The sequence below is a fragment of the Chiloscyllium plagiosum genome, unplaced genomic scaffold, assembly GCF_037043375.1.
Source record: "Chiloscyllium plagiosum isolate Xiang-an unplaced genomic scaffold, Cpla_swu_hap1 HiC_scaffold_4, whole genome shotgun sequence".
In the NCBI taxonomy this organism is placed as follows: Eukaryota; Metazoa; Chordata; class Chondrichthyes; order Orectolobiformes; family Hemiscylliidae; genus Chiloscyllium; species Chiloscyllium plagiosum.
This window is the reverse complement of record NW_028270142.1, coordinates 35,496,455-35,512,083: the sequence shown is the minus strand read 5'-3', so window position 1 is coordinate 35,512,083 and position 15,629 is coordinate 35,496,455. Positions and strand designations below refer to the sequence as shown.

The following is a 15,629-nucleotide window of genomic DNA, read 5'->3' as shown; positions in this document are numbered from 1 at the left end:
AATCATAAATTGGACTGGATTAGCCATATTAAAAACTGCAGCTACAAGAACAGATCAGAGATAGGAATCCTGGAGCGAGTAATTCATTTCTTACTCCTGAAGACTGTCCACCAACTAAAAGTGCAGTAAACGCTTTATTATTCAGCACCGATGGGACGAGGACTGTGCCAATTAACCAAATATTCTAGATTATGAATGCAAAAACACACATTAAGCAATAGAAATGTAATGCAAGGGGCATACACACCATTGTCCTTTATTTATAGCATAAAACACTAAAATATTAATGCAACTTGGCTTTAAATAAAACTACCAGCAGGCAGCCTTCTCAATCACACCCTCAACTGACTACTTGGACATCAAGGTAGATAATGGTATTAGAGGAGAAAATGATTTGAAATTGAATTAACTGTCGATATTTCATGTGGTCATTTGACTGAACAACAAGTATATTTAAATTGGGGTAAATAAATTTAAATAACTATCAATAAATGGACAGAATAACGCAGTAACTTCGCAGTATTTGGGCTATAAATTTTTGCTGGTTTATCAAGAGTGCAGGTTCCTAAGATACCAGCAAGAACAAAGTTTCCCCAATTGCCTGGATGAAAACAGCATCACGGAGATAGTGAGGACAGCCCTTTGTCCCCCGTGCGTCCAGCTGTTGGAAATTGCACAGCAGGCCAAGCAGCATCAAAGGAGCAGGGGAGGTGATGTTACAGCACCAACATTATTCAAGAAACTGGACAGCAGCCAGGACAAACATTCAATCTTTCCACCATTTAGCAGCAGCATGTACAATCCACAAGTTGCACTGCAAAAATTCACCAAGGCTCTTTAGTAGCACCTTCCAAACCCATGACCACTTCCATTTAGAAGGACAAGGGTAGTACAGTAGATGGGAACACTACCACCTGTAGGTTGCCTTCCAAATCACTCACAAACCTAACTGGGAAATCCTTTAGTGTTGCTGAGTTAAAATCCTTGAATTCACTCTTTAACAGCATTGTGGGTCCACAGTCATCAAAGGGATTGCCATAGTTTAAGATATTGGGATCATCACTGTTTTTCTTTATGTTTCTCATTTTTGGTTTGGAACTCTGAGCTGAAGTTGAGAGTTGAACTTTAGACTTTGAGTAGTAGTTTTTATTTAATAGAAAGGAAATGAACAAAGAAACTGAAATTTGTTTATAGGAACTAGCTTGGAAAGTTAATTGCAAATTAATTGTTTTCTATGAACACTGCAGATGCTTTGACATTCAAGATGTATTATGCTGAAGGGCTGGCAGGTGCTTGGATGTTAAAAAGGATGAACAAAGTGGAGCTGATACTACCCAGTCAAAGAAAGAATGTTCATAAAGAAGAAAGAGAAACTGTAGATTAAACACATTTCGACTGGGTTTTGGGCAGAAGGCAGTGTAGCTTGAAAGTTGCTGGATGAAGTTTTGCTTGCTTTCTAGTTAGTGAATTATTGAAAAGAACTCCAATTTGTAAAATACAGGTAAAAGTTTCCAGCAATCTGCCTAAGTTATTTGCATAATTAAGTGACTTTGCAATTCAAGCAAAATACATTTCTCTGTGCTTGAAACACAACTCATAATTCAAGCATTTTGAAGGTCTAGTACCTACCATGAAACACTGAAATGGCAATTACAATATTTTAGATTTCTCTCATTTTTTTTAATTGCATCTGTCTATTTGTCCATCTGTATGTGAATGAGGATGGAGTTTAAAGTATATTGGGCTTAGATCATAGGTATTAAGTAGATCACCATGATGTTTATTAAAATAAATTAAGTTTTTTATTCAAATATAAATTTGGTGTCTGACATCTGTTATTTGAAACAATTGAGGGCCACTGAATGTTTTAATTTTTCTGTGTTGCAATATCCAGTGTTTGCGAATCTGATCTGGCTTGTTGTCCCAGTGTCATAACAAACAGCATCACTTTAGCAAAAGCAACTGGGGATAGGCAATAAGTGCTAGTCCAGCCAATGACGCCCACAGCCCAAAAATGAATAGAATTGCCATCTCTTTAGACGGTGCTCCCCTATTTTAATCATTCATTTGCACTTCATTAGTGGCTTAGCACACCACGATGTCTTGTGACACAGAGAAGAGCAGATCAACGCTTTTTTTTTCCAAAACGCAAGTGAAAAACACTTCCATAGGACTATAAATCACACTGAATAAGAAATTCTCTGCTCCTGCAAACACGTATGTGCACAGGGCGTGTGCTGGATCATTTTACTTTACTGTGTGTGGCACTTCATATTTACCAGCGTCAAAATGCCATCGCAACGTTGTGTTCAACATCTCCTGTAATGTCAGTGCAATCTCATTCAATTCCACTGCACTCCTCTGAATTCCAATCAGGAAAATGGACCCTTTTGTATTGACTGGGTTTCAGATTAAAGTACTGATTCTTACTCCAATTCCTGAAGCACTCAATGTTACTGAAAACACTTGCCTTGCCATCATGTACTCTATTGACCATGTCAAGATGAACCCACCTGTTCTCCACCATCTCTTTAATGGCATTCGCAGGTCTCTGGATCACCTCGCCAGCAGCAATCCTATTCACCACCGTCTCCTCCAGCCTGCGGATCACCCCGGGAGTCACCATACTGTCCCGTTGAAAGATTAAAAACACAAACCCTCTCAATCGCGGCCGCAAGGCCACTGACACAACACCCGCCGTCAAACTCCAACCGCCCACCTGTGCGCGCGGGAGTGTGTGGACTGCAGGAAGTCCCGCTCTTTGACCCCCGTGCTTCCAGCTGCCAATCACGGAATTGCGACCGCCCGCATTGGTGATTCGTCCCGGCGACAACATGATAAGGCCCGTACTGATTGGACGAAGCGGCCGTCAACCATCGGCCTTGCGTCGTATCCATTGGATATTGAGGCCGCCACTCACAATGACTGGGCAGTGCCCATTGGAGGATCTAGCTGTCGGTCATTGGCCCCCGTGCAGAGTCCTCCCTTCCAGTTGCAGTTCCATCGCGCGCGTCACCCCGGGCCCTTGGCCCTGGGAGCCATGCGATCGACCGAATGGCACGGGTTTGTCATCGGAAGAGGCGGATGGCAGAGAGACTGAGCAAAGGATTTGTATCCCAATGCAATTGCTGAGTTACGGTAATGAGAGCATCTTTCTTTTAGGCCTCTGAATTATTGTTGTTGGCAGTGGAAAGCTTGAGAGAGACTCTTTTCCTTGGAAATGTCCCTGATGCAAAAATCATACTTTGCATCGTGGCGATCATGTTGCAAAAGAGAAAACAAAAAGCGACGGGAAACAAACCGAGGAGCAGAGAATTTCTTATTCAGTGTGATTTGCAGTCCTATGGAAGTGTTTTTCACTTGCGTTTTGGGAAAAAAAAAGCGTTGATCTGCTCTTCTCTGTGTCACAAGACATCGTGGTGTGCTAAGCCACTAATGAAGTGCAAATGAATGATTAAAATAGGGGAGCACCGTCTAAAGAGATGGCAATTTTATAAATGTATCCGTCACATTTTATCAGAATTAGAAACTCCAGTTCACCTACAACACGCAAGAGCAGAAATAGGCCATTCAGCCCATCGAGTCTGCATAGTCATTTAATACGATGATGGTTGATCTGATTATCAACTTAATTTCCCTTTTCAGTGCATAACTGTACTTAATGGAATGTTCTCTTGTTCCTGACCAGAGGAGGTTATGAAGATAGCCGTGTTCATCTGGGTGTTTGAAAGGGATCTGCTGGGTTTGTAGACCAATGTGGATCTGCAAATTTTTGCCGACAAGAGAGAATGATGCAAACAGTTTTGGAGGAATCTCTCCAAAAGGATTTGCTGCTTTATTGTCTGATTATCTTGGTGGTATTTCCCCACATAGCAACTCCCGGTACCACGTGACGTTTGACACTGTTCAGAATATATTGCTGGGTATACTGTCATTTGAGGTTGTTTGTTGCCACCAAGGTTTTTGCTTTGTCTATCTGGTAGTTATTGGTAGAGGATGCATTGAGTATATACAAAGGAGTTACTGTTCTTAGATAACAAAGATTTATTGCATGATTGATAAATTCGTTTGGTCAGGCATAATTACTTAGGGAGCTGGAATAAATATATCTACTATCCTCAAAAGTTACAGCAGAACTTCCCTTCTCCACCCCCATACTGTGATGACTGTAGAATGGATGGAGCCAATATAATATGAACTTTAACCCCTTCAGAACCATTAGTTTATACAATTCCTCAGATACTGGCTTTCTTTCAAAGGAGAAGTTGCACTTTTTATTTGCTGGGCCAGTTGAGCTCCATCACGGATTTGAAATTCTCATCAAAATTCCTAAGTAAAGCCTTCATAGTGTATCAGAACATTAATTCTTTTGTTGTTTCAATTTCTGCCATGCTCTGTGTTTTTTGAGTTTTGCACCACTCTTATGGAAAATGTAGGCATAACACGTAAACTTTGTACCTATCTTCATAGATACAGCTAGGCCAAATGATTGTTTCCAGCATTTTATGTTTGTATTTTACATTTCAGTGTTTACCTTGAGTTATATCTTGTTTTCACAAATCAGACAAATGCTGGAGCTTCATCAAATATATTTCTCCATGTGGTGCTGACTGACTAAGTGCATCAGGTCTACTCTACCATTCAATGTGATCACGGCTGATCTAATAATCCTTAACTCCATTTTCTAGCCTTTTTCCCATACCATTTGATTCCCTTAGAAATTAAAACTCTGACAGAGTCTTGAATATGTCTAATGATCCTGCTTCAGCCTGCTGCGGTAATAAATTCCACAGATTCACTATCCTCTGTGAGAAAAAACTTTTCTCAACTCTGTCTTCTGCATTATTAGAGTCATAGAGTCATACAGCATGGAAACAAACCATTCAGTCCATGCCGACCATGTTCTCAAACTCAGCAAGTCCAACCTGCCAGCATTTAAGAAATCATTAGAGTCTTAATGTAAAGGATGTTATACCAAAGCATTTAGGAATGCATAATATGATCAAACAAAGTCAGCATGACTTGATGAAGAGAAAATCATGCCTCTCAAATTTATTAGATTTTTTGAGGTGACAAGCAGGATAGATAAGAGACCCAGCCAATGTAATATATTTGGATTTTCAGAAGGTATTTGATAAGGTATCACACTTACGCTATTTAATAAAATAAGAGCTCATAGTGTTGGAGGTAGTATTCAAGATGGCATGGATAGAGGATTGACTAATGGAAAGAAGTCAGATAGTTGGGACAAGGGGACACTTTCAGCATGGTGACCTGCAGTTAGAGAAGTGCCACAGGGATTGGTGCTGGGGCCACAATTATTTATAACTTTTGATTATCAATAACTTGCATGAGGAGAGTGAATGTACAATAGCCAAGTTTGCAGATGACACAATAGATAGTAGTGAAGTGGTGAGGATGACAGAGTCTGCAGAGGAATACATACAGGTTAAGTGAGTCGGGAAAAACTTGGCAGATGGAATATTTTGTTGGAAAATGTGATGTTATGCACATTGGAAGAAAGAATTGAGGAGCTGAATATTATTAAAGTAGAGAAATGGGGCTATAATTACCTGTTTTTTGTCTCCTTAGCTTTGTTTCAAATAAAGGTGTTACATTGACAATTTTCCATTCCTCTGGGACTTTTCCAGAATCTAATGATTCTTGAAATATACTACCCAGTGCATCCGCTATCTCTGTAGTTACTACTTTTAATATCCGAGGATGCATCCCATCAGGTGTAGACACATTGTTATTTAATACGCAGATAGTGTTGCACAGCGAGTTCTTGTGTCTAAATATCTGTAAACTATGCACTATTCCAAAATCATATTGGAATAATATAGTGATACATCCTTTTTTTTTAAGAAAATTGTAATGCTTCTACATAGGAATATGACCATTCCAGCATTATTTTAGACATAAACGATAATGGTGATTGATAAACAGCTTTCATATTTAAATTGAAGTCTTAAGAATTTTTATAGCTTGTTTTCTTTTTTCAACTAACATGAATAATGTTATCAGCTATATGGTCATATGTTTTTCTTCTTCTAAGCTAAAGTGGAACACTGCAGTCCATTATGGACTAGGCCAGACCAGGAGATTCGATGTTTTGAACATAAGCTCTTCATGATGAAGAGCTATGCTTTTTCAGCACCATGCTTTTTGACTACATTGTGATTATGTCAATTATTTTTCTGATTCAACCACTTTATGTGTCAATCTTCCACAGATTTCCAAGCTTCCTACTGTTCCTGCTCTACTTGGCTTCCTTGATTTTAAAAAATAATTTGCTCGTGGGATCTGGGGAGTTCTGGCTCGATTAGCATTTGTTGCCTAGTAAGCTGTTGTCTTGAACCACTGCAACCCTTGTGGCATGGGTTCTACACAATAGGTAACAATGAAAGATTGGCAATATAGTTCCAAGTCAAAATGGTATATGGCTTAAAAGGGAATTTGGAGATAGTAGTGTTCCCATGTGTCTGCTACCTCTGTCCTTCTAGGTAATGGAGGTTTTGGGTTTAGAAGTGCGGTTGAGGGATCCTTGATGGGTTGCTGCAGTGCATGTTGTTGATAGTACACATTACTACCACTGTACATTGAAGATGGTAGATGATGTGCCAAACAAATGGGCTTCTTTGACCTGAAAAGTGTTGAACCTCTTGAAGTGGAGAGTATTCCATTACACTCCTGATTTGTGTCTTGTAGTTGATGATGAGATGTTAGAAAGATGGGAGATGAGTTACTAATTGCAAGATTCCTAGCCTCTAACTTACTGTCATAAACACAGCATTTGTACTGCTGGTTAAGCTTAGTTTCTGGTCACCGGCAAGCGCCCAGATCAGTGATGGTGAGGAATTTGGCAATAATAATGTCATTGAAAGTCAGGAGCAATGTTTGCATTCAGTCTTGTTGGAGATAATTATTTCTCGTTCTTCATTCGGAGCCAGTATTACTTGCCTCTTATTAGCCAGGGTGTTGTGTCCAGGTCTTGTTCCAGATGGACAGGGACTGTTTCAATATTTGAGGAATCACAAATCATGCTGAACATTGTGTAATCATCAGCAAATATGCCCACGTCTGACCTTACAACGGAAAGAATGTCATTGCTGAAGCAGTTGAAGGCGGTTGCCAAGGATCGCCTGAAGAGGTACCTTGGAGCTGAGATGATTTATCTCCAACAACCACAACCATTTTCCTTTGAGTTTGGTGTGGTCCTCTCCAAATATTCCAATGGCGCATCCGGACCCTGTGGAATCCTGGATACAGCAGGCTCCGTGGGCATTGCCTAGGAAATTCTGATTGGCAATTCCCCATCATCTGAAACTCTCTGGAAAACATCCCTTAACATCAGAGAATTTGGTGAGTTTGGCTTCCATCAAGATAATAGTTGCCCAGAAAATGTTGGAAGCAAGTTTCAATTTTCCAACTCCTGGATCACTATTAACCTGACCCTCATGCCCCACCAAGCAACAATTCCCCACCACTTCCAACTACACCACCTAACATTGTCCTTTTCTCTTCCCCAGACAGATACTGCCCTCACCCCACATTACTGGCTTGAAACATGACAGCCCTGTTACCTCCCACACTCCCTGCACCAGGGCCTCCAGGATCTCTAACTCCACCACTGGCCATAATGTTCCCCACTCTCCTTGCCATTGACCGCAATACACACACTTCCTCACCCTGAGCTAATCCAAGCTCTCCATTGCTTAGCTGCCACCAGAACTCTCCACTTGCCTTCCACACTCCCCTTTCACAGCAGCTGTTAAAGTATCAGGTTGTCCTGTTGGACATTTAAATCTCAGAACACAGCACTGACAGCAAGCTGAAAAAAAAGCCATGGTTTGACTTCTCCTGACTTACTTCCCTGCATGGGAAAGAATGGAGCTATTGATTTCAGCTATGTTCTGCATTTCTGAAGGAGCTGGGTTCCAATGTCCCAGCGGAGAAAGTGAGGTCTGCAGATGCTGGAGATCAGAGATGGAAATGTGTTGCTGGAGAAGCGCAGCAGGTCAGGCAGCATCTAGGGAACAGGAGAATCGACGTTTCGGGCATTAGCCCTTCTTCAGGAATGAGGAAAGTTGGTCCAGCAGGCTAAGATAAAAGATAGGGAGGAGGGACTTGGGGGAGGGGCGTCGGAAATGTGATAGGTGGAAAGAGGTCAAGATGAGGGTGATAGGTCAGACTGGGGTGGGGGCGGAGAGGTCGGGAAGAAGATTGTAGGTTAGGAAGGCGGTGCTGAATTTGATGGATTTGACTGAGACAGGCTGGGGGGGAGGGGAAATGAGGAAACTGGTGAAATCTGAGTTCATCCCATCCAATGTCCCAGCTCCTTTTAGAAATGTGGAGTTGAGTGTTAACATGAAAAGAATAAGCCAAGTGGCAGTCTGACTTTGAGACTCAATGGACTCCATTTCGCGGAGTAATACTATTTACACTTTCTCTTTTGAAAGCTTCTGCATTTCTTACAGATTATTATTGGTTTCCTGAAAATCGTTTTCTGACTGTGATGTTTGTTCACTTGCTGTCTGAACTTAATTAGCACTATCATTCTTTTCTATTGGAGCATGTGCTGTTGAAGTTTTAAATCAAGGTTTGGGACCTCCCCTTTGCCTCCCTCTGCTTATAGTTTATTAATCATGTACTGTTTTTCAACATGCCACCTGATGCCCTGCTTTTCTTTCAGTCAGCTACTGTGCTGTCATTCTAATGTTTCATTTTGGAATGATGTAGATCTGTATCCTTTTTTTTGCTCCACCTGAACTTTCTAAATGAACTTTTCCTGTTTCTGTCAAAACTCTACATGCCTCTCAATGCTGGCCTTGAGAATGTCAATGTCTGACTGTAGTCCAAATAATTTGGCTTTGTATGATTGCTCTCACAGTGCTAGACTTTACCATTCTTTAGACTCTGATTCTGGCAGTCATTTTCTTATGCAGTGCACACTTTGAAAAGCACTATCTTCAACCTTCCTTAAAACCTCCTTCATCTTATGATTTACTGAGATCAGGTGCGGCTCGTCATAACAATTCAACCCAAGATTGCAGGACCATCTGTTTCCGTGACACACAACATGCAGTTAGTGTCGTTTGCTTTGTATGTTCCTCTGATTTGAGTCATTCTAGCTGTCAGATGTGCTGAGCGTTTCTAGTCTGTCCTACTGTAATTCATGCTTTCAGCATCTACAGTATTTTATTCTCATTTTGAAAATGAGTACCTCAGTTTGAGGACATGAGCAGTGTAGATTAGATTTGGAGATGCTGGTGTTGGACTGGGATGTACAAAGTTAAAAATCAAACAACACCAGGTGATAGTCCAACAGGTTTATTTGGAAGCACTAACTTTTGGAGCGCTGCTCCTTAAGGTGATTGTGGAGTATTAGATTATAAGACACAGAATTTATAGCAAAAGGTTACAATGTGATGCAACTGAAATTATGTTTTGAAAAAGACTGGATTATTTATTAAGTCTCTCATCTTTCTGAATGAATTGGAGGAGCCGGTGTTGAACTGGAGTGTACACGGTGAATACAAAGTACGTTTAAAAATGACATAACACCAGGTTATAGTCTAACAATGTGTTATCTGAGAATGTAACTTTAAAAAGGTTCTGGGATTTGCATGTGAAAGAACTGAACCCAACATGGTCATTTTGAAAGATGAGAGACTTAACAAACAATCCAGGTCTTTTTCAATATATAATTTCAGTTACATCACATTGTAAGCTTTTGCTATAAATTCTGTGTCTTACGATCTTATATTCCACAACCATTTGAAGAAGGAGCAGCACTCCAAAAGCTAGTGCTTCCAAACAAACCTGTTGGACTATAACCTGGCGTTGTGTGATTTTTAACTTTGTACACCCCAGTCCAACACCGGCATCTCCAAACCAGTACAAATTAAGGTCTCAATCTCTGATTTATTATAATTTGTTCAGGACCTAAAAGGGGACTGTCAGACTAATCCTAGGCAATTGTGAGCTTGAAAAAGAATATTCGCCTACATGTGAACATTGACTGAGGGCTGATATATAAAGGAGGAGAGTCAGTGAGCCAAATATGTTTTGTGTTTGAGGATTTCCAAGGCACGAGAGCAAGGAAAATTTATTTCTTGAAGTAACCTCACTGTAGACAGGAGATAGTGAAGTCGCACAAAGGCAGTTCCACAGCAATAAGCAGCATTGGAGAATATTCATGATGTGGACGTGCTGGTGTTGGACTGGGGTGGACAAAGTCATAAGTCACACAACACTGAATCATAATCCAACAGAGTTATTTAAAATCTCAAGTTTTCAGAGTGTAGTCTCTTTGTGAGGTGAAGCGAGAGAGATAAAGATACAGAATTTAGAGGCAGATCAAAAGATCGTACAAATGGTATCAGTTGAGTGTTGAATAATAAGCATCTGAGGAACAGGAGAATCGACGTTTCGGGCAAAACCACAATGAAGGACTTTTGCCTGAAATGCCAATTCTCCTGCTCCTCAGATGCTGCCTGACCTGCTATGCTTTTCCAGTACCACACTCTCAACTCTGATCTCCAGCATCAGCAGTCCTCCCTTCTAAGTGATCATAAATGTCAGATGGTGTGAGTAAATTGTCAACAGCTGAGTAGAAAGTGAAGGCGAGAAAGTGTATAAGGTAGGGAAAGAGTTAAGTTTTGGGTTTTGTGAAACAAAGGTTCAGTTAGCATGACTTGGCTCAGGTAAAACTACCTATCGCATTTCCAACGCCCCTCCCCCAAGTCCCTCCTCCCTACCTTTTATCTTAGCCTGCTGGACACACTTTCCTCATTCCTGAAGAAGGGCTTATGCCCGAAACTTCGATTCTCCTGTTCCCTGGATGCTGCCTGACCTGCTGCGCTGTTCCACCAACACATTTTCAGCTCAAATAAAACTTCCAATAAACAATGAAATGTTGGAGGCAAGGGTAGTGGTTTAACAAGTGTAAAAGCATTCATTATGTAAAGCCCTTTAACAAGATGAAGAAGAATTCAGTATGTAAAGTCAATTAACAAGGTGAAAAGCATTCATTATGTGAGGCCAGTTGTTCCTTGTATAACACCAGATGGTTTAATCTTGACTATTGACACTTGCTGATTGTAACGGTCACTCAATCAATATGAATGCTGCCTTATCTGGATGCTGCTCTCTGTAAGTGACTACATAATTCATTAAGAAACTGATGTTCGAGAGAAGACCGTGAACTCATGTCTCTGTGCACACGGGCAATTGTTCTCTTTCCCTCCAGGGCCCAAAATAAAGATGGAGACGGTAAAGACATACTGTGTCTCTGACCGTTTTGCTTCGACTGATATGGGGATAGGGAAACGGGTCGACAAAGGGATGACCTCTAATCCGATTAAATGAGGCAGAGAGATTATTATCAAAAATTTAAAGTCAAGTGGTGCTAGAGACAAACCAAGTGACTGGAATGACTGGAATAACATTATAGGTATGAGAGTCTCATGCATAGGGTCTAACCAAAGTAATGAGTAATTCAAAGCTGTATATTAAGGTAGCAAGAGCATCAGTTTATGATGGTGTTAAAATAGGACAGTAAGGAAAATGTTCTGTATCTGTAAAAGTGTGGTGAGCTCACATGTAGAGTGACATGAACCCAAGAACATGATACAGGCCATCTTCATGGGTACGGAACTTAGCTATCAGTTTCTGCTTGGTGATTCTGTGTTGTTATATATCTCAAAGGCTGCCCTGGAGGACGCTTACCCGAATATCGGAGGCTGAATGTCCTTGCTGGCTGAAGTGTTCCCTGACTGGGAGGAATACGGAGGAACCTCAATTGTCCAAAGGACACTGACAGGATTATTTTGTTCGGTTAATCGAATTCCAGGTAATCAAATACCAGATAACATAGTTTAGCCGAGCGTCAGGACGTGTGATCTTGCCAGATAATCCGATATTTGGATAATTAAATGCCGGATAATCAAGGTTCCTCTATACCTGGTGATTGTTGCGCAATATCCATTCATCCGTTGTCCTAATGTCTGGATAGTCTCGCCAATATACCATGCCTTCAGGCATCCTTTTCTGCAATGTATGAGACAGGCAACATCGGCTGAGTCACATGAGTATCCACCATGTACATGGTGGATGATGTTGCCAAGTGTGATGGTAGTATCTGTGTCGATATCTGACATGCCCTGCAGCAGTTGCCATGCCGGCGTTGCGTGGTGTTGTGGTCGATGTTGCCCTGAAGGCTCAGTAGTTTGCTGCGAGCAATGGTCTGTGTTAAGATTTGGCAGTTGTTTGAGGCAGAGAGATGATCTTGGCAATGTGCTCGTCATCACCAGTGACATGTTGAAGGCTGCGAAGAACATGGCATAGTCTCTCCACTCCAGGGAAGTACTGGACGACAAAGGGTACTGTATTGGTCGTATCCTGTGTCTGTCTTATGAAGAGGTCATTGTGATTTTTCGCTGTGGCACGGCGGAATGCTGATCAATGAGTGAAGCATTGTACCCCAGTCTTATGAGAGCATTTTTCAAAATCTTTTGGTATCTGTTACGATCCTCTTCATCTGAGCAGATCCTGTGTATGCACAGGGCTTGTCCAGAGGGGATGGCTTCTTTACTCTGTTTAGGTTGGAAGAAAGAGAAGTGCAGCATTATGAGGTTATCTGTGGGCTTGCGATGGAGTAAGGTACTGAGGTGTCCTTCCTTGATGGAGTTACATGTGTCCAAGAATGAAACTGATTCTGAAGAGTAGTCCATGGTACGTTTGGTGGGATGAAACTTGTTGATTTCACTATGTCGTTGTTTCATTGATTCCTTGCCATGAGTCCGAAGGAAGAGAATGTTGTTGATGTATCTGGTATACAGCATTGGTCAGAGGTCCTGCACAGCAAAGAAGTCTTGCTCTCACTTGTGCATGAAAATGTTGGCATGTTGGGGTGCAAATTTGGTCTCCATGGCTGTTCCATGTGGATGGATGAAGAACTGGTTGTTGAAGGTGAAGATGTTGGACTCTAGGATGACTGGAAATTGGCAGTTGTTGATATTGAGTACTGAGGCTTTTGCAGTGATGCTGTCATCGTGGATGATGCTGGTGTAGAGTGCTGAAATATCCGTTGTGGTGAGGAATGTTCCTGGTTCTGGTCTGTTGGTGCTGAGTTTCTATAAGAAACCATAACATTGGTTCGACTGGCTTCACTGTTGTTACCTGGCCAGGGTTTGGTGAGAGAGACACAAAGCTAGGGTGCAGTAAGTACTTGGTTGGCGATACAATATGGAAGAGAAGAAATTTTTCTGAAATGCAGTGATGTAGCTTCGTGAAAATGGGGAAAATCAGTGTTTTCAAATGCAACTATGTTTCCAAGCAAAAACAGAAGTTACTGGAAAAGCTCAACAATTGTGGCAGCATCTGTGGAAAGAAATAAGAATTAACGTTTTGGATTGAGTGATTCTTCTTCAGAACTGATTTATAAAAAGTCATAGAGATGTACAACACAGAAACAGACTATTCAGTCTAAATCGTCCATGCCAACCAGATATCCTAAATTAATCTAGTCCCATTTGCCAGCACTTGACCCATATCCCTCTAAGGTAAAAACAATGACTGCAGATGCTGGAAACCAGATTCTGGATCAGTGGTGCTGGAAGAGCACAGCAGTTCAGGCAGCATCCAACGAGCAGCGAAATTGACGTTTCGGGCAGAAGCCCTTCATCAGGAATAAAGGCAGTGAGCCTGAAGCATGGAGAGATAAACTAGAGGAGGGTGGGGGTGGGGAGAGAGTAGCATAGAGTACAATGGGTGAGTGGGGGAGGAGATGAAGGTGATAGGTCAGGGAGGAGAGGGTGGAGTGGATAGGTGGAAAAGGAGCTAGGCAGGTCGGACAAGTCCGGACAAGTCATCAGGACAGTGCTGAGCTGGAAGTTTGGAACTAGGGTGAGGTGGGGGAAGGGGAAATGAGGAAACTGTTGAAGTCCACATTGATGCCCTGGGGTTGAAGTGTTCTGAGGCGGAAGATGAGGCATTCTTCCTCCAGGCGTCTGGTGGTGAGGGAGCGGCGGTGAAGGAGGCCCAGGACCTCCATGTCCTCGGCAGAGTGGGAGGGGGAGTTGAAATGTTGGGCCACAGGGCGGTGTGGTTGATTGGTGCGGGTGTCTCGGAGATGTTCCCTAAAGAGCTCTGCTAGGCAGTGCCCAGTCTCCCCCATGTAGAGGAGACTGCATCGGGAGCAACGGATACAATAAATGATATTAGTGGATGTGCAGGTAAAACTTTGATGGATGTGGAAGGCTCCTTTAGGGCCTTGGATAGAGGTGAGGGAGGAGGTGTGGGCACAGGTTTTACAGTTCCTGCGGTGGCAGGGGAAAGTGCCAGGATGGGAGAGTGGGTCCTAGGGGGGCGTGGACCTGACCAGGCAGTCATGGAGGGAACGGTCTTTGCGGAAGGCGGAAAGGGGTGGGGAGGGAAATATATCCCTGGTGGTAGGGTCTTTTTGGAGGTGGCAGAAATGTCGACGGATGATTTGGTTTATGCAATGGTTTGTGGGGTGGGCATATCCCTCTAAACTCTGTCTATTCATGTACCCATCCAGATGCTTTTTAAATGTTGTTATTGTACCAGCCTCCACCACTTCATCTGGCAGCTCATTCCATGCACAAACCACCCTCTCCATGAAAAAAAATGCTCCTTAGGTCCCTTTTAAATCTTTCCCCTCTTAGCCTAAACCAATGCCCTCTAGTTCTGGACTCTCCAGTCCAGGGGAAATACCTTATCTATTTACCCTATCCATGCCCCTCATGATTTTATAAACCTCTATAAGGTCACCTCTCAGCCTACGACGCTCCAGGGAAAACAGTCCCAGCCTATTCAGCCTTCCCCTGTTGCACAAACCCTCCAACCCTGGCAACATCCCTGTAAGTCATTTCTGAACCCTTTTGAGTCTCACAACATCCTTCCGATAGGAGGGACACCAGAGTTGCACACAATATTCCAAAAGTGGCCCAACCATTGTCCTGCACAGCTGCAACATGACCTCCCAATTCCTTACTCAATGGTCTGACCAATAAAGGAAAGCATACCAAACACCACCTTCACTATCCTATCGACCTGCGACTCAACCTTCAAGGAACTATGAACCTGCTCTCCAAGGTCTCTTTATTCAGCAACGCTCCCCAGGAACTTAACATTAAGTATACAAGTCCTGGCCTGATTTGCCTTTCCAAAATGCACATTTCAAATGCAAAATTCCATCCTCCATTCCTCAGCCCATTGCCCCATCTGATCAAGATCCCATTGTACACTGAGGTAACTTTCTTCAACTGATACCTCGTATGTTCACATCCAAATCTTTTATATAAGTGACAAAAACAAACAGTGGACTCAGCACCGATCCTTGTGACACACCGATCCTTGTGACGCAGGTCTCCAGTCTGAAAAGCAAACCTCTACTACAACCCTCTTTCTTCTATCTTTGAGCCAGTTCTGTATCTGAATGGCTAGTGTGGGTAACTCCCCATCTCTACACCACCACCACCACTCTATCTTCTGCATACAAACTGATATTTTCCTAGCTATCATCAGTTCTGAGGAAAGGTCACTTGATCCAAAACGTTAACACTGTTTCTCTCCACAGATGCTGCCAGACCTGCTGAGCT

The 15,629-nt window shown here is 42.3% G+C and overlaps 2 protein-coding genes across 3 annotated transcripts in view; one reads left to right on the top strand and one right to left on the bottom strand.

Moving 5' to 3' along the window:
- The window catches only part of mlh1 (mutL homolog 1, colon cancer, nonpolyposis type 2 (E. coli)), a 56,674-nt gene extending 53,956 nt beyond the window's left edge, over positions 1-2,718 (bottom strand). Inside the window, exon 1 of the mRNA XM_043688835.2 lies at positions 2,514-2,718. Coding sequence (XP_043544770.2) covers positions 2,514-2,626 — 113 coding nt within the window. The 5' untranslated portion in view covers positions 2,627-2,718. The remainder of the gene's footprint in view (positions 1-2,513) is intronic.
- Positions 2,719-2,990: 272 nt separating this feature from the next.
- Positions 2,991-15,629, top strand: part of LOC122549292 (TPR and ankyrin repeat-containing protein 1-like) — an 86,367-nt gene continuing 73,728 nt past the window's right edge. Inside the window, exons 1-2 of one of the 2 annotated variants that reach the window (XM_043688833.2) lie at positions 2,991-3,138; positions 11,713-11,857. The gene's annotated coding sequence lies outside the window, so the exon portion shown is untranslated. The remainder of the gene's footprint in view (positions 3,139-11,712; positions 11,858-15,629) is intronic. The other variant, XM_043688834.2, reaches the window with a different exon arrangement.